Consider the following 26732-nt stretch of genomic DNA (forward strand, 5'->3'; position numbering starts at 1 on the left):
AATGCACAATTATCAACTGAACTATAGTGAAAAAACAATTAAGCAGAAGACGTCGAATCATTTTTAATTTTTATTTTTTTTATTTTTTCTAACGAAAAAGTTTCTGAAATTATATACTAAGATTTTATTAAAAAACCTTCTTGTACCCCCAACACTAATATACGTATCCCGAGGGATCCAAAGACTCTAAGATACGAACCCTGCTTTAAGGTGACAATAAATGTTTTGCAATTAGAAATGACCCCTATACATGCGTTCAAATTGCTCGTCGGGGTCATAACAGATCGTCAAAAGGATTCGCATCAACTTGTCGCCGTATTCAAACAAGACTAGAAGCAATGAAATGAAACATGAAAATGTTTTCTGGCCCTCTGGGTCGTCAAAAAATATCAATAGGCCTAAATGGAAGGGAACACAGCTTGTAACGACCGCATTCGAACCGTTGTTAATGCAAGCTGCTGACACGATGTAGTTTGACGTCAGATCCGCGTCTATTACTGGCCAGTCCATGGATGCTTATTGTATCGAAAATACAAGGACAGAGCAAGCCTAAGGGGCAACAGGTATTAAATTATGGAGAACGTTTGCGTGGAGCTGAGCGTTTATTTTCTAAACTGTTATTGGGTATTACGTAAAAAATGTTTTTTGAGGCAGCTTTCAGTTTTCCGACATGCGCAGCACCACGACAACGCGGTAGATGTGCTTTACGCGCATTTGCAAATTTCCTGGACGAATTGTATAAACACCTAAAAAGGTCGAAAAACCGTGTGAACCAAGTGTTTCGTTTTTATTTTTGGTAAAGTTTTATACAAAATCGGCAAATTCACAATGTTGTGATCTTCGTTCAAACATATGGATACTTATGAAATTTACGCTCATTAAAAGGTAGACTCCGTCTAAAAATCCATCGGTCAATACGGTTCGCTTCAAGTTAAAGCATGATATGAACCAACATTTTGGTTTCACAGCAAAACGAACATTTTTCACATGAAACCAATATGTTGTTTTCATGGTAAAAGCTGGAATCGAAACCGAATTTACTTAAACAGCTCTTAAATGCAAAAAAACAAGCATATATTGTTTTATTTGAACTTTGTGGTTTTTATTTTGACTTTAAAGACCCTTGTGTCGTGTCACGACACATTTTATCCCTAATGTAAGCAGGGGGCACAAAGTGCTGTTGGTCCATAATATGGGATCACGACTCTTGAAAAGGTATTTTTAGAGATTTTTCAGCATTCTTTTTTTTGCCCTCCATGTAACAGTCAGCATATAGTCGCATAAACCGAATAATACAAAGAAGATGCAACAAACCAACGCCCTTCCCAGTCAAGGCGTCGTGATGGATGTACCGCCGGGGATGACCGTGGCGGGCAAAGTTTCGGAAAAACTACACCGCTACAAACGAGTCATAAGGGCACTCGGAGTAAGATTGTTGTTTTCCAGTGTTTCCCAACCTTTTTTACACTAGTGCCCCCTTGGGCTCAGTATTATTTCATATCGCCCCCCTCATCTTGCTTTACAGTAAAGTATTATATTAATTGTCTAACATCATATTGTCTTCACTCAGACTTGGACAACTAGATTTATTTTAGCTTTTTAAAATTAGATTAGAAATAAAATTAAAGCATTTTAGTTTTTTTGCCGCGTATAAAACGGTGAAATGCAACAACAACCAAAAACTTTATATAAGAAAGTCAATTATTACGTAACAATGGTCGGGAAACTACTACAAGTTCGCAGTACGGAAATTGCCATTTAAGGTTAAAAGTTACCTACGTCCTACAGTGCTGTTTGTTACTATTTTTATGTGCACTTTTTACAAAATTTTGACATAAGTACTTTCATGTAACGCCCCCTTATGTGCGTTCAGCGCCCCCCAAATAATGAAAAGACTCAAAACGCCCCCTTGGAACTCGCCAACGCCCACATGGGGGCGGTACCGCCCACGTTGGGAACCTCTGTTTTAAACCGACAAATTTGTGTGTTGTGATTAAATGCCAGCAGAGACACTTCAATTTCGTGTAATGATTTTAATTTTATTTTTTTAACATAACCTTTTTTGTTTTTTATTTACTCGTGGTTATAAGAGGTGTGGTTGCTACGGGTAGGTAGGCGCTGGCTTTTAAGGCGGGATCCGACAGCTACCTAAATCTCTTACACGTTGCTTGTTACACCTGACTTCAAAGTGCAGGCCGCTAAGATACCTGTCCTTAACTTTTTGAACTCTAGACAGAGTGACTTTACTCAGTTAATATCTCAGAAAATACACGGCGACAAAAGAATACGGTGATTCAAGCCGCTAGTCATAAGACGTATCAAGTAGAATCCATCACGAAACGCCGATAACACTTCGTTTGGTTGCTGGTCACACCTCAGTGGACACTTGACACTGGTTACGTATGTAATGACGTCAAATTATGCGATGGAGTGTGATAATGCCTGCTAAATGCTATATAGTAAACATTAGTATCTCTACTAATGCTTATAGTAGCCTTTTTTCAATAGAGAACAATACCACAAAAACTCTTTCAGGTATTACCTAAATATAATAATCCGTAATTAGACCTAAACCTTTCGTCAAAAAAATCATTTAACTTAACATAAGCATCGAAAACTAAAAAAACAAAAAATATAGCGTTTGAAACTAAGACTAAAAAGATATTTCGGTTGAAATTATACGCAACAAAATGCAAAGAAGGACATTTGGGCATTTTGCGTTGTCTTTTGGGGGACCTTACACTTTTCGTGTTGAAAAGACCATTTTATACCTCAACAAATGCAGAAAGCCTTGTTTTTGTTCAGTTCGTCGAATTGGTGATCGGTCTCGTGTGTTCGATTTTTGGAGTGGCGGTCCTTTCAAACGCCTACGGTGTGTCCCACTACAGAAAGGTGGCACAGAACTTCTACGCAAGCCACTACTACTACTACGGCTACCCTTTCCACAATTATTACATTATCTATCGCTACAACTTTGGAGAAGGCCTGTGGGGCGGACTGTGGGTAAATGACAGTTAGTAAAAAATCTCAAAATGACTTGGTCAGGAAAAGGCAAGCCGTGAAATCAAACGCTCTTTGTCTAAGGAATGAAAAACAAAACTTAGCATGTGTGTTCATTTATTTGAGTGATGCGCAATTCGGAGATATCCAGCTTACCTTTTGTGAACCCTGTGCTAGAAAGAAACAAAAACCATCGTTGGCTGGAATTGCGCATTGAGCACAGTAAATAAACTTACATTCCCCTTTGAAAAGATTTTTCTGTTTTAAAAAAAAACGGCCATATGTGTTATTTTTTTAAATCAATACCTATCGATCTTGCATAAGTATGATTTAGATTAGACTCAATATCGGGCTTTTGATGACTTTCCTTTTTTTAAGCGGTTTTTATAGCGGCAGAAATAAATTGAAAAACACAAGAATTTATTAAGAAACCTATTTACGCCAATGTATAGGCTACTTAGTCGTAAAAACCGAACGTTTGCGCAACAGGCTGTAAAAAACAACCAAGTAAACAGGTTGTTGTTACCGAATTGTGCATCACCTAATATGTCTGCTATTTTAACATTCCTGAATTCTAGGTCGTCGTATCTGGAGCACTTGGTGTCGCTGCGGGAAAGAAAACCTTGTCGCGTTGTCTGGTGAGAAAAAAAGGAAACAATTAACTTACAAATTAAGCACTTTGGCTAACTAATATAGATCTAAGCTAATGTTGGATACTACACCGAAAAGCCATCGCAGACTATACTATTGATACGGAAGCCGTAATCGTTGGTCATAAAGCAACTTCCGAGGGGCTAGATCACAGATGTTATTAAACACATATGTTTGTGTGTGTCTTTCACTAAAGTAGGATAGTTTGCAATTAATTGTAATTTCAGTAACAGGCGCAAAACTATCTTTAATTCATTTTACCGTTTTCAATCAGGGGATGCAGAGTCGATAAAAAACAAACAGTCAAACTACGGCGGATAAAAAAGTCGAGTCCGACTTCGAGTTCCGATTAACATTTTGGCCAAATAAACCGACTCTATCGAGTCCCGAGTCCGAGTTCGTCTCTACAATCTGTATTTCACCCATTTACGTATGACAGAATATATACAGTAATCCAATCAAACAGGTGTCATATAATACATCCATGCACAATAGAGAATGGAAAAACATCCAATATATATTGTGCGTAAACGATTTACAGTGTGCTGGCTTATCGGTCCCGAACTTTGTATTCTGGAAGCATGTCGGACTTACGGCCCGAGAAGAGGTTTTGACTTGACTTCAGTAAAATAAACCACTCGACCAGCCCTGGTTCCCTTGTTTCGAGTCCAGCCTTGACTTTGCAGCCTTGTTTTTAAACATAATTTCAATCTAGATTTTGTCCCCTTCTTTGCTTCGATTTTTTAATTTACATTCACGAAACTGTTGACTTATAATCTCACTGCTTTCGCCTTTTTGTCGATTATAAGCCTAAACATCTGTTTAGCTCAACTCACGCCTGGCCTTTGCCATTCTGGGCGCCGTGTTTTCTGCCGCACTTTTTTGCACTTCGACCTACCTCGCTGTGATGTACGACAAAAGCATCCAGGTATGTCGTTCTCGTTGAAATGCCTTGTGTTAAGTCCTTTTTTTTTATTTCGTTAGTATGAGGGATTTAACAATGCTTATACTGAAGAACTGAACATGTTCTTCCATTAACCTACATCTTTGCGTTATCCGAAGTATTATTCAATGCATTTTTAACGACTAAAGCCACTTGAGTGTACCTAAGTTACTTAAGTGCACCTAAGTTGTTTTTCTAAATGACTTGACTTGACTTGACTTAATTCTTTGGAACAAAATTACGTGAACTGTCTTAAGTCAATTGGATAAATGACTTAACTCTAATCACGTCATTTAGGCAAGTTCTTTGACTTAAATGAAAGTGCCTTATATTGGACTTTCACATGGCCTGATATTAGTTCAAAATAACTCCTATTGACTAATTTTATACTGTTAATCGACTTACTTAAGTTATTTCAAAAAGACTAGTTTATAACACCATGTAATCAAATATCTTATATAAGGTGAGTTTAAGCTAGACAAACTTTCCAATTTCGAGCTAACACTATAGAACAAGCTTAAAAGAACGCTTAACACTCTTGTGCACTTGTATGTGATGTATAAATCAAAGCAAAACGTTGATTAATGAACAAGGCATCGTTATAAAATGCCGTCGTAGATTAATCCATTTCAAACAGTTTTTGAAATTAAGCATTCCATTGAGAAAGTTATTCAAACCCTTCAAATTGTTACTTAATTCCATAAAGGCTTTGATAACACTACTACATTTGACTAACTCTGATAAATTACATCTAACTCTCAAGCGTTCCAGTTAATTAATAACCACAACTATAGGCTACTATCAAAGACAGTTTAAGTCAGCAATTACGCAAAGTTCAAGCATCCAAGCAACTATATCTTAACATATCATCAAACCGTAGTAAAAACAACCTCTAAACATGGCGCAGTTGTAACTACAGCAAGTACTTTAAACCTGGTCAAAGACGAAAATCTTTTTTTTGTCATTTATCAAAAGCGAATAAAACTGTTCTACTCAGGATTACCAGTACGGAGTCGGCATTGAGATTGCATTGGCCACCCTGAGTTTCATAGCACTGGTGATGTGCATTGTAAGCGCAAGTTTCTGCTGCTGTGTGATGCCTGCGGTCAAGGGGAAAGGTTGTTGTGACTGTGGCCAGGCAAGTGATAGCTACTGTAGCTCTGTCTTGCAGTAACTTCATCTTTGAACGTATATAGTAACAGTTATACAACACAACGTTTTGATATAACAGGGGTTCTTAAACTGGGGTCCATGGAAGCTTAATTAAAATATTAGTGTATATTTAAGAAGTAATCAATTTTTCAAAGAGAATAGTTAATAAAAATAAAAATGCTTTTACACTGATTGTATTTAGACTCCAATTCACTTCCACAGTTTTCGCACCGAAATCAACAGATTTATAAAGACTATTTGTATTGTGGCGTCGTTTTATGGCGTCATTTTTGACAATTTTCTTGACTCCCGCGTTCCACGCGAAGCAGAATAAAGTTTAGGAGTCCGCGATGAAAAAATTGAAGAACCCCTGTGATATAAGGATTGTTTTATTGCTGCCTCATCGTGATATATTCTTTCTTAAACTAAGGCTACTAAATATTTCCCAAATCATTCTGACACTTTTCGCGCTTATTCAACCTGGACAAAAATACAGTGCAGTCCTGGTATGAACAATGTTTGGTATTTGGACTAAAATATATAACTATGTTTTCAATTAACTTGTCTGTTGCAATTTCTTGTGTTTTTATCATTATTTTGTTCGTGATTTCTTTATTTATTGAAAGTAAGACCGTCCCTGTATGTAATGTATGTAATTTGAATTTATCGTTTGATTTACAGTACAACTTTTGAATTTAAACCAGAACACAGCTGACTCGATGAACCTTATGATCTTTTGCTGTATCCTATAATTACAAAACGTTGTAATTTTTTCGGTTTTCTTTTTTCTAAGTTCTGAATAAAACCATCTGTTTAATTTTACTGTTTTTTTTGTGCAGGACGATCAACCGACCGGTCGTGTTTCTTACGTTGTTCCAAACCCCACAGCTGCCTCGACTTCCTTCCAAACCCATCCCTTTGTACTGCAAAGTAAGTTTTCTATGTAAAACTGCGAAACAATCAAAACGGATTTGCAATTTATTAATCCAATCACTAAATAAGGCGTGGCATATTTGAGTTTTTAATTTTATAAAAAAGCTATATATTAATGTATAATAATATTTTTATCCTGCTTTATGCGTATAACCTTTTTTACTCTGCCATTCGTAGCTTGATATAAAAGGGTATATCTTTATGGAACCCAAAACTATTCGCAGCAGGTTTCTGCTTGTCGATTGCTGTTCCGCTTATGCGTATAAACAACTCCACATTTTTAAACTTTGAGTTTTGTTGTTTGTTCGAAGCTCAGTTAGTTAGGAAACAATTTCAAATCCAACAGCGCTTGTGTATTGCGTTTAGTTGTTTAATCAGGATAAATTAGATTAAAACATTAAAACATTATATTGATGATAAACTTGTAAATGTTTTTGCTTACATTTATTGTCGGTGTTTTTCAGTGTTCGTTACAATACATTTCTAATACCGCCATATGTTTCAAAGCTTTTGAAATGCCATCTTTCTTTGCCTAACCAATTCTTTCAGAAAAATGCGCGCCTTTACTGCGGATCTGTGTGTTAATTTTTTATTTAAAAATATTGTGTTTTATTGTTCTTGTATGCAGCCGGCATTGGAATCCAAACGGTGCCAGTTGCAACTGTACAGCATCAGCAGGTGCCAGTTGTACAGCAGGCTGTCGGAATGTACCAGCAGCCTTCTGCCAGTTACCAGCAGCCTTCTACCAGTCAGCAGCAGCAGCAACAGCAGCCAGAGAAGAAGAGTGAGAAGCAATTGAAGAGAGAAGAACGTCGGACCCAGCGGAAGAGTTACCACGTTGAGGTTGGATCTCCTGATCCGAAGAGACGAGAATCAACCATTACACTTGAGGATCTGCTGAACGATGATCCTCCCAATTACGAGTTCGAGTAGATCTCGGAACAGTTATTGAACTATAGAAACTACTGCTATAGAATACACTTTTAATGTAAGATTAATTTATTGATTAAACTGATTCTAATTTAAGTGACCACTTCTAAAGATAAGCATAAAGCAACTTCCTTACGGATTCGTGTAGATCTCAGAATAACTTTGGATCTAGAAACTACTGTTAACAAGCGTTTGTTATTTTAATATATTTAACGTTTTTCTAGCTGAAATCTAGTGAAACGGCTAGGATTTTTTGTACATGAGAGTTTCAAGCTTCAACACACACAAAAAAAGACAAATATCAACACGGTGTAAAAAGCTGAATTTGTATCTTTGCGTTTTATTATTTATTTATTTTACGTGTGTCCATTTTGTGATTTTTCCCAGCATTTTGTGCGCTTTCTATTATTGATTATAGTTAAAATTTAGGAGCTGGTAAGTTGATATTATTCTGTACACTTCGTAGTTTTGCTGTCTTATTTTTGTAACCATTTAAGGGGCGCTTAAAAAACAAATTCTGTATATTAATATGTCGTTAAATCGTCAAAAACCAGCTTATGTTAAATGTTAATATTTTTTACGTGTAAAATCATTCACTTTTTAAACTTTCTCTCGGTTCAGTTAAATCTACTTAGACATTAGAAACATGAACAACGATACAACTCTATATGTAATATTATTGGTAATTTTATTTTCAGATTTTTACAATACATTATAGTGTAAAATTATACAAGAGAAATCTGTGATGACAAAGTTTATTAGTTGGAACAAACAGCCCTAAGCCGAGTAGTGGGTTGAAGTGATTTGTAAAATGGTTTTGCTTTCTAGGAACAAAAAACTGACGTGACCTTAAACCATCGCTTTGGGGTCATGTTTGGACAAACTAAGAAACATATTTAACAGAGTTGTAGCCAAAATCATCGGTACTGTATCTTAATTCTTTTAATAATTTTCTAGTTTCAACTCATTTGTTATGAACGATAAAGTTAAACAGATAAATCGCCCTTTTATTTCCACACTAGCGCCTCATTTTAGCGTAAATCGTCAAGAACGTTTATAGTGTCGCACAATAGCGGCAGTAAAGTAGAAATATAATTATCGTCAGATGTCAGTACAGAGTCTGTGTGAAAGTCTCGAAAGCTGAGGTTTGTCATTTATCGCTTGTTCAGCTGCTGGAATTTTCTCACAACGCTTTTACTTTTCCCACGTGTTTATCAGGCCTGATCACGTGATTTCCACGAACCAAGTCGGTCAATATTGCAAAATAAATTTCCAGTGAAAGGTTTGCTGAAAGATTTCGCAATGCCCGGGACTATTGCAAATCAGTTAAAAACAACGCGTTTATAATTTGACGAGCCTATAAGGACTTACGTACAACTTTTAGAAAAAAATTAACGGCCAACGTTTCGCATTTTTTCTCAATTAACCAAAACATTAATTCAATGCATTTTGTAAGTTTTGTGATCCAGTCTTTGTGAGGATTTTTCGAACATTGCATTGCTTGTACGGCAATCCTGATTAGGACTGGTTTCGGTTAAGCTTTGCGTAAAGTCATCCTGTGTCATATAAATGTGTAAACATTTGATAAAGAGTTGACAATGTGACGAACAAACACACAAATAATTGTACTGTTGCTGCCAGACATTGTATTTAATAAAAAAAGTGTTTTCTGACAAAGGTTAATATTAATATATGTGCCAAAATTACGATGATCTATTCATATATGTTCTTCAGGGTAATAAAATTGCATCTTGGGCAAAAATATATTCAGCCAAACAACAAAAACCCAATGAAACGTTGAACCAAACGATAGCATATGGGACAATATCAAACAAAAAAAACACAATCAGCAAATTGCTGTATCCCTCTAACGTTTGAGTTATTTGTTCATAAAAATTATATTTTAATCAATTTTTATTACAAAGCATAACTTCTGATTCCGGAAAAAGCATTACTTGTGATTCCTAAACGCGTTAAAATACGGAAATAGAAAAATTTACGTTTTTCTACCAAACGCACACTAAAAATTAAAACTTTTAAATACCGAAACATAGGCACAAACTTGGTTGGTTAAGCTGATACTTCGGCTACGTAAGTTTATAAAATGTAGGTCGTCTCATCAGTTTGCAAAGTCAATCGCAACAGGCTCGACCACACCCACTCAGCGCGGTCCAATCAGAATCAAGTTTACAGAGCGGCTGTAAAGCTAAAGTCTTCTGCTGTTTCCTAAATTAGAACAGTAAAAAGCATTGCCGAACAAAATTTGCTGACAGCCTGCTCAATAGGTTTACAGCGTTTTACTGGCGACCCTGTTGAAACTATTTAATGACACTATTCAATGCCTTAGAAACAAGCCGTAAAGTAATCGTGCATGGGTGTGTGATGGGCGTTATACAAAATACAGTAGTGTGGGTACGTTTGGAAGGCGTGGGTTATCCGAGGAAGTCTACATAAACGGAATGGATATCGAACTTTGTGTTTAAATGCAAAGTACGTAAGAAAAATCCGATTAAGTCAATATTTCTTAACCCATGGATCGCGACCCAAATATGAGACCAAAAAGCGACGCCACCCAAAGGGTAATACTGTGCTTGGTAATAAACTTTATTGCCGGAGACGATGGGAACTCTTCTAATTATGAGCTCTGTGGGCGGGAATCAGTAAAAGTACGTTTTTTTAATTTTGAACGCTGCGGGGAACCCGACTCTAAAAATTTACAATAGGCAGCGACTGAAATCTTAAAATTGAATTTATTTGCCGAGAAAGTTAGGATGGAATGGCGATTGAGGAACTGAAGACATATGCATTTTATTACAATGCAAACGCGAAATATTAAGTGGTGAAACTACCTATCCTTGACCTGATGAAGCAGGGTGCGAAAGCTTGATAATTCAAAACAATTTGTCTTTATATAGTGACACCTGATTACCAAAATTAGGATTATGCAAATACGGTCATTTACAAAGATAAATGGTTAAAGTAAGCTGAAACGGTCCGAACGGCGTTACGGCCAAAAAGTAACTTTTTCACTAGGCCATATCCCTATCTCCTTGACTGAGTTTAATCTAAGATTTGAGTCGCATATTTGTGCAGCAAATCAAAAATTAACCTCAGGTATTCTTGGGTTACTTGTTTTAGACGTCTAGTTAACTTGGTGACGTCATCTGAAAATTAGATGAGTTCCGGTTAAACACTTTTTCATCATTCCGATAAAAAATTTAGTCTACACTTACCTGCTGGGGTGTTATTAAAATTTCATGATTTTTCCTAGTTTTGCTCTGTTTATAGACGTTCAATAGAGCATTGATCGACAAGCAAAAATCTGCCTATTAATGGTTGCGAAATCCTTTAACACATTTAAATAAGTTTGAGGTAAATATTTTAGTTGTTATTGAGGGTTACCTAATAAAGCCCATGACTTAGGAAACCTCTCTGAAATAAAACAAGCCGAAAATGCGATGACGCCGAACGACTTGAAAAGTCAACAAAATGAGTAAAACAAAGCGTGAAAAAACAGTTTTCGCCGAATTGTGTTACAAAAGTAGAAGCCCACAAAGAAATACAGCAAACACCCAATTTCACTGTAACTTTTTGTTTTTTAAATGGTTTAGTTGTAAAAATTATAACGTTACATAAGAAGGCAGAACGGTGGATTCCACTGGGTTAATCAGCTTTCAAGCTATTTAGATAAAAAGCGTCAATCCCTCATCAAATGTACTTTAAATTTTCGAAAAAAACAACACACAGTCAAGTAGTACGCCGATTTAACTGGAATAAGCAGCTTTCGAGGCAAAATTGCGAAACAAATGCAGCGAAAAGGGTTCCGTGAAATTTGGAACAGCTTCTCGGAAGCGCGTTGGGCCTTGTGAGAACGCAACAGCTCCAGCCGTCGATAATTGCGTCATTAAAATGTGCGACAGGCCGTTGGAGGCGATGTGGGCGTTTATTCTCGCCACACTATCGATTCTATCGATCTGCCGGCTCGCTAGCGAGTGGAATTTTACACCGAAGCGTCCGCTGGTCCTACTTGGATTCTAATGCCAACGGCCAAAGGCCAACGGCGCCGCGTTGGGAGTCATTAGCGTAATCTCACGATGGCCAAATATTGACTCCGCTCAAACAAGCCTTATAGACTGACGGCCCCTTTATCCGACATCGTGTTTGATTTGAAATTTTCAGCTCTTTTGGATAAGTTCAACGATACGGCACGCTCTTGTATCGTGACGTCACAAAGAGGTCGGTTTGACCAGCCATACATTTTTCCCCGTGTTAAATAAACTTAGCCACGAATTCTCTCGATTACTAAAAAAGTTGCAGTTTAAACAGCCTTGTTCGTTTAAGTCTGTGTTTTGTTTTGGCCGCTGTTTGATTTGGTAGAGTTTTGCATGGTAGATTGGACGAGATTGGTACTGAGCAAGATTTCTCAAAAATTGAGAAAATCAGGAAGCAATGCAAATAAATTTCTCATAATATTTAAATTCCAACTTAACTATTCCTAGTCATAAGTTATAATATTGTCGCTTGCAAAATGCTCAGTAAAGAATTGCTGATTAACGTTCACTAGGTATGCGCCTAGCCGCGAAACAAAATTGAGGAATACCGGTTTATGTTCTGCAAGCAAAATCATAAACATTGAACCCAACGTTGGAAACATCTCAATGCCTTCTATGATTTTTGAGATACTTTGAAAATAGTTTCCTGACGACAATCAAACGTGGCCACCCTGGTATTAATTAATTTCCTTTTCAAAATAAATGCATACTTACAATAGGCAAACCAAACGTGTCGCTAATTTTTTTTATAAATTGACCGGAGTTACAAAGGCCTGTTTTGACGGGTTTAACCCGACCCCAGGTTCAGTTCAAACCGTGTGTGTATTAAACGTTGTTTTTTTCCGCCTCTTCTGATGCCTGTATTTACAATGGACTTAGCGCGTTATGTCCGAAGGCAAACGCCGTAGTGTGTAGCGTTGTTGACTAACTGTTCAGTTGATAGCGGTAGTCAAACAGTAGGCCTATAGCGTTGTTCGGAAAATAAAGCGCCATTACCAGCGTTTCTACGTAAAACTGCCACTGAAGAGAAACTGAAAGCTGCTGAAATTTATCAAAACAAGAGTCCTTTCGGGTCATAAATGGCTGGGGGGAGTATTTATACAAAGGATGAAAACGTTAAGGTCCACACAGAACTAGGTAACGTTTAGCATTTGTTTAGAATAAAGATTTGTTCGAAACGTTTGCAAAATGTTACCTATTTCTGTAAAGGCTTTCATTATGTTAAATTGAAAAAATATATATTTCAAACTTTCACAAACTACTACCAACTTCTATAGGGGCTTTAATATGTGTTGAAAATGAAATCAATCCAAACGTTCGCAGAATATTGCTTAGTTTTGTTTGGTTTTTCATATATGTTAAAAATGAGTAAAAATTATTCGAAACGTTCACGAAATGCTATCAACTTATATATGGGCTTTTCCATTCATTCCAGAGCCATTTCGTTGTTGCGTAACAAACAGGTGTCCTTTTTCGCTGACGTCACGTTTGCGGAATCTAACGCTGCCGGGCGACATTGCGATGCGTCACGCAAATAGGTGTCGTGTGTGACGTAACAGTGCTGACCGCTCGACTCGAGTGACCCCTGACCTCTTTGGACTCTGAGCCTTGGACTGTTGACTTGCCCAAGTCTCGGCGATTGATTTTTATTTGTTTGTACTCCAGCAACCCACTTAAAGACGGAATACACTTTCGAGAGTAGGTTAATCCACAATAACCCAGCCGTTGAAAGTTTGTTTTGTCGGATCCAGAGTGCTGCAACCTACATTAGTTTTAAAAGGGAATAAACAGAAAGTTGCAAGCCAGGCGGTTTCTGTGTCAAGTAATCCGTAAACATACAATGGGGGAAAAACTCGTGTGGCAAGTTCTTGTTGACAACAAATCGCTGAACAACTTTCAGCAAAGCATGTGTTGCCTCCCCCCCCACACCCCGAATTTTTGGCTTCTTTCAAAATATTCGGTTCAGTTCCGGTTCGACTCCTTAATCTTATAAAAAAGGGTTCAGGTTCGGTAACAGTTCGCAACAAAATTGGCCTAAAATTGGTTCATAAAGTTGTGGTTTTGGATCCATTCGACTCCATGCTTTTAATTAATCTAGTAGGCTAAACGTAGTCAGGATCAAAAACCAACAACATAAAGAAAAAACTACGATGAAGTGCTTAAAGAAAAATAAATAGGTAGATAGATCTGGACTCGTTCTCACCAATCTTTTTGGTATGTTTTTGTTTGTTTTTAACCTGGCGTCCTCTACTTATTTCGTTTTATTGTCGCACTTACGAGAACGCAAAACGAAAGTGATGTGCAGCTGTTGGTTGCGGTCATTCAACATACCGCAAAATACGATTGCAACGCGGTAAACACTCCTTTCTGTCCATATAGCTGCTTCGAGCAGGTCTAAACGGCCGTTGCCTGTTTTGCGATTTAAAATATTTGTTGTGTGTTTATTAGTTCTACATTGCCTTAGGTGGCTCGAAAGACGCTGTTTTAACATGAAAGCGCTTTCTTATTTCGCCCTGAACATTTTCCCCCGAGCTGTAGTCTCAGTTGTCCGTTCAAATACCTCCTACCCAATAAATCTGAGGGACAAAATTTGTCGACCAGCGTCCAACACATATCATACAATAATTTGACCAAAAGAGTAATGAAGGTATCGGTCGTAAGACTAAGACCTTGTTTACAAAGCCATACTGCAGGAAAGACAAATCAGAAAAAAATATCAACTGTTTTGGTATGGACTACAAAGAAAATGTTGAGTGTACACCTTACACCCCACATAAAGGTAGAGAGTTTGTAAACCCAGCTTTTTACCAGTGGTTCCTTAAAATATGTGCCTCGAGAACCTCTCGTGTGCGAAGCAAAACTTTTACTGTAAAAACAACTAATTTCTAAAATTAAAATGTAATAGGCATGGACGCAAGCATGTGCGTTTTTTTCTATTAGAAAACAGATAATAATAATAACAAGGATAAATATCTATTCCTTGTAACAAGTTAAGGGCGATTTTCAAGTTATGCAACTGAGATTTTACATAAAGTTTGCCTCAAACTTGTTTTTTTTAACGCAAAAAAGTTTGGAAGCCATTGCTTAATACGATTAACAGCTCTAGCACACATTCAGGCGCGAATTTCGCATTTTTGCGAAAAAAAACTTTTATATTCGATAAATGCACGGAGGTTGTAGTTAGATGTAGTATTCGTTGGATAAAGCCTAAACAGGAGTAATTCATTCAAAACGTTCACCAAATCCTATACTTGTGTACGAACATTGATATACTTTTGATATATAATATTTTTCGTTGACGCTTAAGAATACAAATGTTGTAACAAAACAGCCATTTGAGTTGGTATTTTCGGCTATGGAAAGAGTTTCGTTCGCCGATAGGCCTGCTTTAATCAGCTCACTTTGAGCGACACTCGGGTCAAAAGTGACTCAGTGCGTTGAAATGCTTTGTTGCTGTAAAAACGCCGACCAGGCTGACTCCTGACTGTGGAATCGCAGGTCACGGGCCTTGGAACGTTTTAACGATTTTTTGAAGTATTGTAAACTTCCAGGGCGAACCAAAGGTTGCAAGCACACCATTTTTTTAACAATTGCGATGCTGTTGTTTTATCAACATACATCTATGATATTTACGATAACCTTTGATAAGCTCTCTGTAAAACAAGTAAGACATATTTTAACGTTAATTAAACGGGCTATGCACGGACAATTAACAGAACACTTCATCAACAAACCTACACCACAAAGCTTGTTCGTCATACCGGTATGAAAAATGATGCATTTTTTGTTTCATAGGCCTTTGTAATGTGGCCAAATAATAAGCCTGTTAAATGTATTCCTAAGGTATAAATTTGTATATATACCAGTGTTATACCTATAACAGTTATAACTATTGGAAATTACCCCCAAATGATTCTTTGACAATATGCAAGAGGTGATTTTAAAATGCGATGAGATGCTATATGTTTAAACGCCCTAAAGTTGTTTTAAACACATACTTTACTGCTCTTATATAACGCCTTAATTTCCAATTTAGCCATTCAAAACAAGATAAAATAGAATATGTTCAGACTCAGGAGGCAACGACACCACAAACTATAAGAACTACAGCCTACTACAAAAAGTTTTGCCTGTGTTTTTTGCCGCCTTTACCAAAAATAGATAAGGCCTTACTAACATGTCTTCTCGTCAATGTCCTACCATTAGGCTACAAAGCTATAGCCTTGGGCCCTCGAAATAAGATTAAATTTTTGTTGCAGTAAATAATTGCAATTTTTATTTATGCATTTTGTGTAGCCTGGTTTGCAAAATTAGGCCCTTCTTTAGTGAACAACCTTACGCCAGAAAACTTAATCCTGACCACAGGCAGTGGCGTAGCCATCCGAAATTTTTTTTTTTTGGGGGGGGCAAAAAGTTTGAACTTTTTGTCTAGCTTTTGTCATTGTATTAACCGCCGCAACGAACACAATAAGAATGCTAGCAAATCGTTTCTAGCAGCAACTGCCTAAGTGTTAACGAAATAATCAAAAACCATTCAAATAGCAAAAACTGACTTTTAAGTAGTTAAACTACAATAACGCAAACGTAATATTAATAGCAAACGTAATACATAACAGTGCATGACAATTAAAAGTGTGGCATGCCTGTGATCGACTGTTGTTGTACTGCTCACAAATTCTAAAATAAATTTATTAAGAGTAAAATATTTATAAATTTTTTTGGGGGGGCATGGCCCCTCACCCCCCCTGGCTACCACAGGTCATATATCACCTGACAGGTTCATAACAATGGCGAAGGGATAGCTGATGACTGGTTGGGTTGGATTGGGTTGTCTTAACCGCCTGTCGCAGCTGGTTAAGGCAAACTGCTCAAGCTTGTCACTTTAGCCTTTTGTCACTTGCCATGGCGTGCGGTGGAAGGCTGACCGAGTATTTCCTCCTATTTGCCACTTCCGCGTGAAACGCAGGCCCTATCAGTTATAACGGCAGCCATATCCACACTGAAACACGCTTTGGGCGTGCATAGTTTGACCGAAATGCTAAACTAAGCATTTAAGCAACCATCCAGTTTTATCGGTTTTCTTGACTATTGGTATATTACAGAAACGCTAAATAGATCTATTTTACTACAGCAAAACAGCCTTGATCGAATCAACCTAATATCCACACTAATGACAGGAATAGTTATACTTTCGACCAAGATTCTTCAAGTTATCGGCTATATTGTATATTGGTATGTTAAAGAAATGACAAATAGATTGATTTTTTCTACATGCATAAACCTCACTTCAATAATTAATTGAGCTCAATCGAATAAGATTGATATCCACACGGTCAGTTCTTTTATAGGCGTCCCTGCCTGATTGTCATATTACAGAAAAGAGAAATAGTTTGATTTTGTCTACAAGTAAAACAACCTGGATTAATTGATTGGCGCCACATTTCTAATTGAAAGCTAAATTAAAACAGTGATGACAGAATGTGCTTAGCGGTGCTGTCATTTACTTAATTGATACCGGTATATTGTGTACTATTATTTTACAAGGTGGCTATAACTTACCACGTGGTGTGACCTTGGAAATGCAACAAGGGTAATTGTACAGAGCACTGTTTGAAAAGTAGCCTAACATCCCTAAGGCCGATTCCAAAACTAGGGTAAAACTGTCTCGAAACAAAAATGTCAAGTCTCTGTCGCACGTGGTCGGTCACGCTCCAATGGCCGTGACGTTACCGAGTCCACCCATTCAGTGCAGCGTGACCTCGCTCATAAAGATACCTAGAATCGTAGCAGCTTTTTCCGAACTAAAAATCAAGTCAGGCCGCACATTTTTTAACAAACGCCAGAGAGCGAAAACGTTCGCGTAACTTTCCAGTTCGACACAGCCCACGCAAAAATGTCTATTCATAAAACAACACACAAAAAAAATTACCCATTCATAAAAATATTTCACGCTAGTGGGGCGGCAAAACGAAGGCCTGGGTAAATTAAAAAGCCTAAAATTAAAAAATTTTACTGAAACCATTCTATACTTTTTGTATTTGAAAGTATTTAACTACTTATTTGGTAATACTCATATGTGCCCCGTTGTTTTATGATTTCAAAATAACAGTACAGCGATACGGTATGAGGCTTGTACCTTTGCCCACATGGTAATCAAACAAACACTGTAACTATCGTACAGATAAGAAAAATTCATATTAGGTAAATCACATGAAATTGAAATAATAATCAAGTGAAAAGTGTAAGGTATTTTTCTGGCTTTTTCGTAAGTGTAATTTTATGCCAAATCATATTGTAACATATCGATTCGGATTTATCCAATGAAATTGTTTTTCTGGAAAATATGGATTAGTCTGTGGTGTGTTGAACGACGGGCGTTCCACAAAAGTTTCGCAAAGGTTACCGACGCCTCTCGTTGAAGCGTAGGCCTAACAAGGATGTAAAATTTTCCACAAAAACAAGGTACACGTTATCTTTCACCTTTATCTTTAACATTCTGCCTTTATATCAGTGATTCTGTAGCTGTGCACCGCGGCACAGCAACGTGCTTTGTCATTATCTTAACCGAAAACGTTTTGTAATGTAAAAAAAATATTCGTATTATCAATAGGCAATATACCAGTAGTTAGCTAATAATAGCAACGTATTTACGCATGTGCGTGCCCTGTAGTATTCAATAACATTTGATGTTTTGCAGGAATTTTGCTAAAACTTTTAGTCTTTGTTTTTCAGTCGCCCGCAAGGTAGGCTAACAACGTTTAAGAACTACATAGCGCTTTGTAGTCAAGTTGTTTGGAATAGACTCTCTTTGGGTGGTTATTGTTGTTTCGCCGCACTGGCCGCCAATCGCCTGGTTTTAAGTGACCTTATTGCTGTGGAATGCTTGTTGAAGAGCCTCTTAAGCCAGGGGCTCCATTATATTTATTTACAGGGGGACCGTCCTAATCGCCTGAAAAAACATTAGTTCTTATTTTAAATCTTATTCAAAACCGTAAAACGCTTTCGCTACTAAACACTTCTTTTTTAATGTAAAAAATTCACACAAGTGCGTTTTTCTATTTACAAAATATAACATGGGTGTAATTTTATGAAGAAAAATTACAAACTTGTAAAATATCACCAGTTTGGTAGTTAACCAAATTCCCTGGACGATTAAAATCGTTTGGTAAAAGTCGATAAAAAGAACTTTCATGGATATGCGATACCTTTTCAAAATACGTCCCCCGCAACCAACTATACTGATTAACTGTTTTTTTTTTAACACTTGATTGTTATTTATCAATAAACTAGGAAAACTGTTGTTGTGACATTGTAGAAAGTATATTTGAATTAGGTTTAACGAAAGTTTGGAATTTCATTGAGCATTCTAGTGCGCATATGATAGAAGGAGAAACAAATAGAATACAAAAGGCACATGTCTGACCACCAAATAGAATGTGGAGTACATTTGACGGTGAGCTATTTGATGTATGTGTTCTAAGGCAAACTCAAGGGAGGTGGATATAGCTAAAGCGTTTAGATGTCAGAGCTGGACAGACCGCAAAGAATTTGTATGAATGAACCCGCACATTATTTGCATGTAAAACCAGGTACGCTGATCAGTACATCAAATGGTAAAACCTTTTTTTTCTTTATCTTATTGTACAGTGTGTACAGTTGGTGATAACTGGCATTGTCAACATAATTGATTAAAAATTATACCAGTTAAGTTGTTTGAAATCGTAGCAGTTTCACAGTTTTAACAACCAACGTAATAACGTTTTGTACTGAAAATATCTAAGCCAGTCTTGCTGTTGAAGGCTAACAGTTTTATTGAATGCCAGGTTGTCCAATGGACATGTTATTTTATCGTTCACCCTAATACTAGGGTATTATAGGAAACTTCTGTTTTAAACTAGATACCGTCACATTGCGTGGTACGTGGGTATCATTCTATGCTTTATTGAGCATCCCAAACATTCTTAGTAATAACATATTCCCGTAGAACTAACTTAGTCATTGCGAACCTAATTTGTAGTGAGAAAAATTGTATTTGGACTGTTGCTTACCAACACTAGATTAGGTTGAATGAGTGCAACGGATGATAAAGAATAGATACCACTTTGCGTGTCAAGCTGTAAAGCCCAAACACGTTACGGAAATTTTACTGCGTAAAGAGTGGCAAAGAAAATTAGAAAATTAATTAGGAAAAAAGGGTTAGAAGTAGCCATTGGCCCGAATCATTCATTAGTACGTAGGCCTATACGGGGTTAGGTTGGGGTTTTAGCGGTGGTATATTACATTCATTTCCCGGTTGTTGCATTATTTTATTATTTCAATGGCTTATTTCCCAATCCAGTGGTACTCAACCAGGGTGCCGCGGCGCCCTGGTGTTCCATTTCTAATGCTCTAGGGTGCCGATAGGTATTTGAGAATTTTTAAGAATCTGATATTTTGCTCAATTGGTTGTGTACGATTAAGACCATCGAATGACATATTTTTTACATGTCTTAAGTTGATTGTGTTGTCCCAGTTCCATTTATACTGACATTCCAAAGTTCCAGTCGGTGTACCGAAAATCGATTTATTACTTTTGAGGGGTGATGTAAGCCATAAAATGTTGAGAATCACTGGCCTAATCCATTTATACTACTTTGCTTAGCGGGTAAATAACCTCACGAAGTGCCTATTGACTTTTCCTCGGCCCACTCGGGTACGCATACACCATTAGGAATTATATATCGATTTTAAACTGTTTCTTATCCGGGTAAATAGCCACTTCCAAAATATTTTTTTTTGTAATGCTTTTCGAGTTTGTTTTGTCAAATTAAAAACAAAAGCCGATTGAAGACAGTCACAGTTTCAGCTGATAAACGTTTATTAATTTGGTTAGTGTATTAAATCATTTGCTACATTTCGCCAAATAAATGTAATAAAAGATCCGCACCACATTGCATTTTACGTACAGTTCCAAGTTGTAACTATTTTACAGGCCCATACGTAATTGAAGTAGAAAATTGACAACTAAATTGTAAAGTTACGTCGAACACATGAAACTTTCTGTTTTAAACAGTACACTTAAAAAACGAACGTACTCTTTTACTTTGTCACGCCAAATGTAGCGCTGAGGTCGACTTTTGTTGTAATTCTTTTCAAGCTTTATTTTATACTTTTAGGACAATAAAGTGCGACTTTGAGGAGCCAAACCATTTAGTTGCAGCATTACGCTGCTGAAAGCAATTACTGCGAGACGTGCCAATTCAATTAGCACCGAAAAACAGGTCAAGGTATGTCTGAAGTTACCACTTCTACATATCTAAACGCCAGCGAAAAAGGCAAGAAAGAATCGTTGTATTGCTTCCTAGCAGGGCGGTGGAATTTCTTTTTTCTTATGACAGGCCTGACTGTAGCACAAGGATGCCACTGTGTTTATTTAGTACACCAGTAGTGTTAAATGCTAGACACACCTTGTAATTCGCAAATCGGTATACTTCGTTGTCTGTTTATTATGGCCAGCAAGTAGCTGGATTTATTACGCAACAAGGAGTTCTCGCAATTCGCATAATACTGTTGCTTAGTGAAATAATGTTTACTGCTTTGGCGATCTGTGCTGTGAGAAATACAATTTTAAATCATCGCATTAAAACTTTATATAGTAAAATGTCATCTGGATTATGGCATCCTAACAAAATTATGCCTAAGCAGGTCGTCGACTAATAGTTTAAATATGAGGGGCTGCGTGAGATGACCAAGGCTTAAGTCATTTTTATTGAGTGGCCTAAAATGTTCGTTGTTTTACAAATCATCAAAGACTTTGAAGAACTTTTTACTCCAGATACGAACTTAGCATTTTGCTTTTGTGAACGTATTTCCAAAATGTACAAAGGAAATTAGTAATTCAATCGAAAATGAACTTTGCGTTAGGATGTCCACTGTCCAGGCCTATAGTATGTTTTTACGCAGGCACTAGCTAGCCATACAATGTATAAAAAACTTTATAAACTTTTACGTCGTTTTTTTTAGCAAAATGTATTGCCGTTGTAATGTGATGCTTCCGAAATAAATTTCGTTCTGTTTTAGAACGGCAACGTGTGGCGAGAAGCATTATAATTGGGTCGCATTAACCTAATAAACGGACTTCGTTCGCTTTGTATTCACAGCGGAAAGTCGTTACAGTCATAACCAGCTGTGAGCTGTACAATGCCAAAGCAGTCTGTTTGGTCATAATGGCCGTATGGCCTGGCATAAACAGCCATGTCTTGTTACAGTTTTAGTGCTTTTTGTCAAAGCAGTGGACACTTTAACGAGTTTCGCGTGTTTAGATTGCAAAAAAAACGACATTTTAATTCTATTGTTCAGCTTAGGCCGGCTCGCAGCGAAACCGCAGAGACGTAATGGAAAATTCTGGGCCGCCACGTGCGATAGAAAAAAGGCCGGCACAGCTCACGTGGTTATAGCTTGGGTGCTTCTGGTGTAGTCGTAGGCGTCAGTACGCATTGGAGGCCACGCCGATTACACAGCTAAAACCTTTTGTACTTTCTCCGCAGCTTTAGGCATTCAATAAACCTTTCTGTGTTTGTAATTGAAAACCTACTCGGCAGCGAAAATGTCTACTGTCAACGGCAAGGTATGTGTATTTTGTATGTTTTGTCGCTTTGCCTTCTACTCGGTAATGTGATTATTTCATAAAATGTACACGTACTGAAAAACACGTCGCATTTTTTTTTTTTTTTTGTGTTTTTTTTTTTTTTTTAAGTAGGGATTTCGTGGCAAGAAAATCACGAAAATTAAATTCATCAAAAAACATGGTTGTCATTCTGTTTTAACACCTATTTTACGAAAAATTTCTGTAATTTAAAAAAATGTTGAATTTCGTAACTTTAAACCTGCTAAAACAAATGTTTTGGCGCTGATCTAGAATCCTACCACATTTTCGTCCCGGGGTTTATATTGCTACTTAGGTTATTTGGGTTTGGTAATGGGTTGCGAGTTAGCGTTTGTGTTCGGGTAGGTCGAGTATTATTCATAATTTATTCTCCCGTATTAATTTCTTCCTTGCCATTTATTGCAATTTTGACAACGTTTTGTTACTGTAAAATAATGGTAGGATTCTAGACCAGCGCCCAAAGCTTTTTTCTGAAGTTGTGAAATATATAATCTTCTACACAGGACTATCCGTACATTTTAAGCCTGTATCTTTTTAACCGCGGGCATTCGGTTATAAACTCCCGCATTGCCTATTATGGCGTGTGTTTGTCACCCACAGGATGGCTGCCATCAATTCAAGGGCCTTGTTCTAAGTAAGTGTCAAATGACAGCCGACACCGGCAAACCTCGCCAGTTGAGAACGTTGTAAGCAGTGTAACCGCGCTACAGTACGGTATAGAGCCAGACGAATTGACGGGGATTTGCGTTGAGTGTGCGTCTGTTGTTTTATGACAGGTCCCAGTGCTAACCAACTTCCACAATCAGTGCCATAAATCAACAATGACATTAGCCTGGGCTACGCTTCGAATAACGAGTATAAATGCTAGACTTTTTTCTGTTTTTAATTTTAACTCTGCCTTTTTTAAAACAAACACACGTGAAAATGAACTGTATTGACCATTTTATTAAATACAACAGGTGGCCCAATATCAGGCAACCTAATGAATGAGTAATCCGTAATTATATATAATCCCAAGACCGCCATAAATAAACTGTCAGCAATTTCTGAAAAAAAAAATTACATAAAAAATGCGTTACCGTGCCATTTTACGTACTTGCAAATTTAATTGAATATTTGTTGAAAATATACCCTTCTTGCTAACTATGTCGAATTTCGCCGTCTGAAAAACACCATCACGGTAAAACGCTCAATTTTAAGATAGTGCGTACTGTCGAAAACGTGTGTCGAAAAAGTTCGACATTTCGGATTAGCTCGTTGTGGCACTGCAAATAGGCAACGTGTCTGGCAGTCCCATGCAAACGTGGCTTTTAATATTTCTGTGTCGCCGAAATCCATATGGCGCTTTCACTTCTATGTGCGGCTGACAGTAGCAAAAAAGCACGCGCATTGCTGGAAGTGTCACTCCATCCGCCGCGTTAATGCTTTTTCTCTATTCATCCCGTAAAAACTATTTTGAATGGATTTCCTCAACTCCTACTGTCCAACCAAAATGGTTTTCGATTAACACAAAATAACAATTAATAAAATTATGCTCCTACTTTCGTCCCATCTCTTATAAGTGATGCTTGAATTGCTTCTCAGTCACAATAACTGAAGATGATACAAGCTCGTACCGAAACGTCTTAATCAAGATGCTGTCGATATACTCGACCTTTTTGGCTTTGCAATTTATTATCAAGCTACATTACAGATCCGTGCAGAGTGCACCCAAATAAAAGCCTTATTCTTCAAACCAACAATTAACATATCTGGGGTTAAATCTAGCAATACATTGCAAATGTCAAACGCCAAAAGTTAACGCAGCATTTAGTTCTGTAGTAGCCTTGTCGTCCTTTAATAAAAACTCGGGGACGCAATTTTCTCAAAAGCCAGTTCAACTGTTTAAAAAATCTCAATCTTTGCTTAACTTCTCTTTGTATGTATTTGTGCGTATAGAGTCGAGACTGCCGTTATGATTGTCTGAATGTTGTATCCTGCTTTCGCAAGTTTGTATACGGAAGAAGGTGTGGAGAATGTGTAGGGCTTTTGAATCGTTTGAAATATCCGCACAAGGCAAGCTGGCCCGAAAAACGTAGAACTCCTTATTTGGTGTCGTTTCCCGTTCAGTTTTCAAGCGGCTTCGACTTTTACACCGCGCAGTAGCGCTGTGTATTCCGAAATGCATAAACCAATAAAGACGGTACAAAAAAACCAACACACCATGTCACGCAGGGGGCTATTTTTTAAAGTTTTTTTTTTAAATTTATTGTTAATTTAAAAAAAAATATTTCTATGTATTTTGTACGCATCGCAGTTCAGACGTGTCACCTCATGTGGCCAAAAAATGGGTTTTTAAAGTTCTAAAGGCGAGTTTTTAAATTTAATTTCAGTTAAAAAAAACATTTCTATGTGTCTTGTTACGCATCGCAGTTCAGACGCGTTACCTATTGTGGCAAAAAAATAGGTTTTCAAAGTTCAAAAGCTTATCAAACCGCAACAAGCCAAACGGAAACTAATGTACTACTACAAACTGCAAGCACCAACAAACTGCTTCCCAAAGCATATTTGCCTCGGTCCGTGTTTGTTTAGTCTCATAGGAGTGGTGTAAAAGTTCCATAGAGGCCAGTTAAAAGCCAAACGGTGAAGCAAGCGTTTATTTTTAAACTGCCACCGAGCGTTCAGCGTCTGGTACATAACGCGTTCGGCCCGTGTTAGGAAGCAGGTGGCAGGGTCTGGTGAGGATATGAGCCATGGGGGGCATGCGCAGCTTACTGTGGAAAACACCAAGCAAATACGCGGAAAAATGCATACGATTTGGTAAGATTTTGAGCAATAAGGCATCGGTTGGCGATTTTTTTACCGTATACTATATTAATAAATTGGGGAGCAAAAAAAAACTTCGGCGTAAATATTAAAAAAATGTAAAACGAATTTAAATGATTTTTAAAAGGAACCATACAATTCGAATTATTTCACAGCCTGTAATTTAAATATTTTATAAACTATATTTATACGTATGTTTTAGTTAAGAAGAAACGTAATCTACTTTTGACATATCAGGCAACACTCAGAGGGGTTTATCATTCCCCCTAGACCATTCCCCCTAGACCATACCCCCCAGGGTACAAATTGGCAACGACCCTGCGCCGGTGCCCAGCTTGATCAAACAAGCAGCGACGGCACCCAGGTTTACTGTATGGAGTGGCTGTCGGCAAATTTGCTGATCGAAAGTGAGCCTGTCCTGCTGTTTGTCGAAGACAGTGTGCAAATATTTTGGAGCCAGCGTTTTTTTGTATGAAACGCGCTGCGTTCGCGAAATTCCTGTTTTCGTCGAAAGCGCGAGAACCCGGAAGTGTTAGTCGAAAAGCGCCGTAATTCGATATGAAAGGTTATTAAAATTCGCTATTGATTTGGTATGACTATTTGTTTCACTTTTGGCTTTTACGACCAACAAAAATTGAAAGGAAATGCAACTATTTAATTAAAATATGGAAAAAATATCCAAATGTGTCAAAAACAGAAGTACTCGCTTTATTGAAAGGCCTTGTCGGTCCCTTAAAATCCCTTTAAATAAACCATCAGTTTTCAATATTGTGTTTTATTTACACTTTCAATGTGCTATTTGGAGAAACACTTCTACTCAAACTAAACGCGACGCATTAAATCTAAACTAAACGTTTCACTGAAATAGATACTCAAACAGTTTTCGAAACATCCTTAAATCTTAACGCGTACGATTACTACGGGTATTTTCTTGTAGGTAGTTTTCCCTTAGGGTAGGTCCCGGGGTCAGAGCTTAGACACGCCCCCGCCTGGACGGGGAATACCCTTCCGTGTGCTAACATGTGTCGATACGCGTGCAAATGTTTGTGTACTTTTCCCCTGGGTTCGGCGTATTACCGACCAACCACCATTACTCCGATTTATTGAGCCCTTGCTTGCTTAGCAGATGTTTTTGGACGCAAGTGGACCTCTTACGAGAAAAATCTGGCCTTGTTTACATGACCAACGGGAAGGGTTTTCTATAGCAGTTATATGTTAATCGTTACCTTATTTCTATGATGTCCGGTCTTTTTCGCCGTTTTGTTTCGATATAGCTTTAAATTGAAACGAATCTCCATATTCTTAGCCGAAGCGCAGTAACCTATATAATGTAATTACTTAACCTAAACAATTTTCAAAAAAATGATCGTTTTAAACCAAAAGTTGTAATAGCCTTAAATAAAAACAGCTTAACACTCGGCAAAAGAACTTTTTACTAAAGTTGGTCATTTTAGACTACTTGAGTCCAGTGTAATCTGGCTGCCCAATATTAGCATATGCCAATATAAAACTTATTGGGACAAATTGCAAACAGACCCTTTATCTGTGCTATAAAGGCGTAATGTCGAACGGGCACCAGGCCAGGCAGTTCGGAATGGAAAATTACCACATTTTTTCCTCT

At 37.5% G+C, this 26732-nt stretch overlaps 2 protein-coding genes across 2 annotated transcripts in view; both read left to right on the plus strand.

The window, feature by feature from the left end:
• Positions 1-1303: 1303 nt before the first annotated feature.
• Positions 1304-7612, plus strand: LOC146169899 (membrane-spanning 4-domains subfamily A member 8-like). Its single transcript, XM_083387839.1, has 7 exons — positions 1304-1426; positions 2806-3003; positions 3579-3638; positions 4478-4579; positions 5592-5732; positions 6586-6676; positions 7308-7612. Exons 1-7 carry the CDS (start codon positions 1304-1306, stop codon positions 7610-7612), a joined length of 1020 nt encoding a protein of 339 aa, XP_083243965.1.
• Positions 7613-22137: 14525 nt separating this feature from the next.
• The window catches only part of LOC146169900 (sodium- and chloride-dependent GABA transporter 1-like), a 33985-nt gene continuing 29390 nt past the window's right edge, over positions 22138-26732 (plus strand). The window contains exon 1 of the mRNA XM_083390222.1: positions 22138-22267. Within this exon, the coding sequence (XP_083246348.1) occupies positions 22247-22267 (21 nt within the window). The 5' untranslated portion in view covers positions 22138-22246. The remainder of the gene's footprint in view (positions 22268-26732) is intronic.

Source organism: Ascidiella aspersa, chromosome 1 (genome assembly GCF_963924565.1).
Source record: "Ascidiella aspersa chromosome 1, kaAscAspe10.2, whole genome shotgun sequence".
In the NCBI taxonomy this organism is placed as follows: domain Eukaryota; kingdom Metazoa; phylum Chordata; class Ascidiacea; order Phlebobranchia; family Ascidiidae; genus Ascidiella; species Ascidiella aspersa.

Excerpts from the sequence above, each read along its gene's own strand:
- LOC146169899 (XM_083387839.1), top strand. The coding sequence starts at position 1,304 with ATGCAACAAACCAACGCCCTTCCCAGTCAAGGCGTCGTGATGGATGTA. Across the intron at positions 1,427-2,805 it reads GAGTCATAAGGGCACTCGGA|TTCGTCGAATTGGTGATCGG; the intron begins GTAAGATTGTTG and ends GTTTTTGTTCAG. Across the intron at positions 3,004-3,578 it reads GCCTGTGGGGCGGACTGTGG|GTCGTCGTATCTGGAGCACT; the intron begins GTAAATGACAGT and ends CCTGAATTCTAG.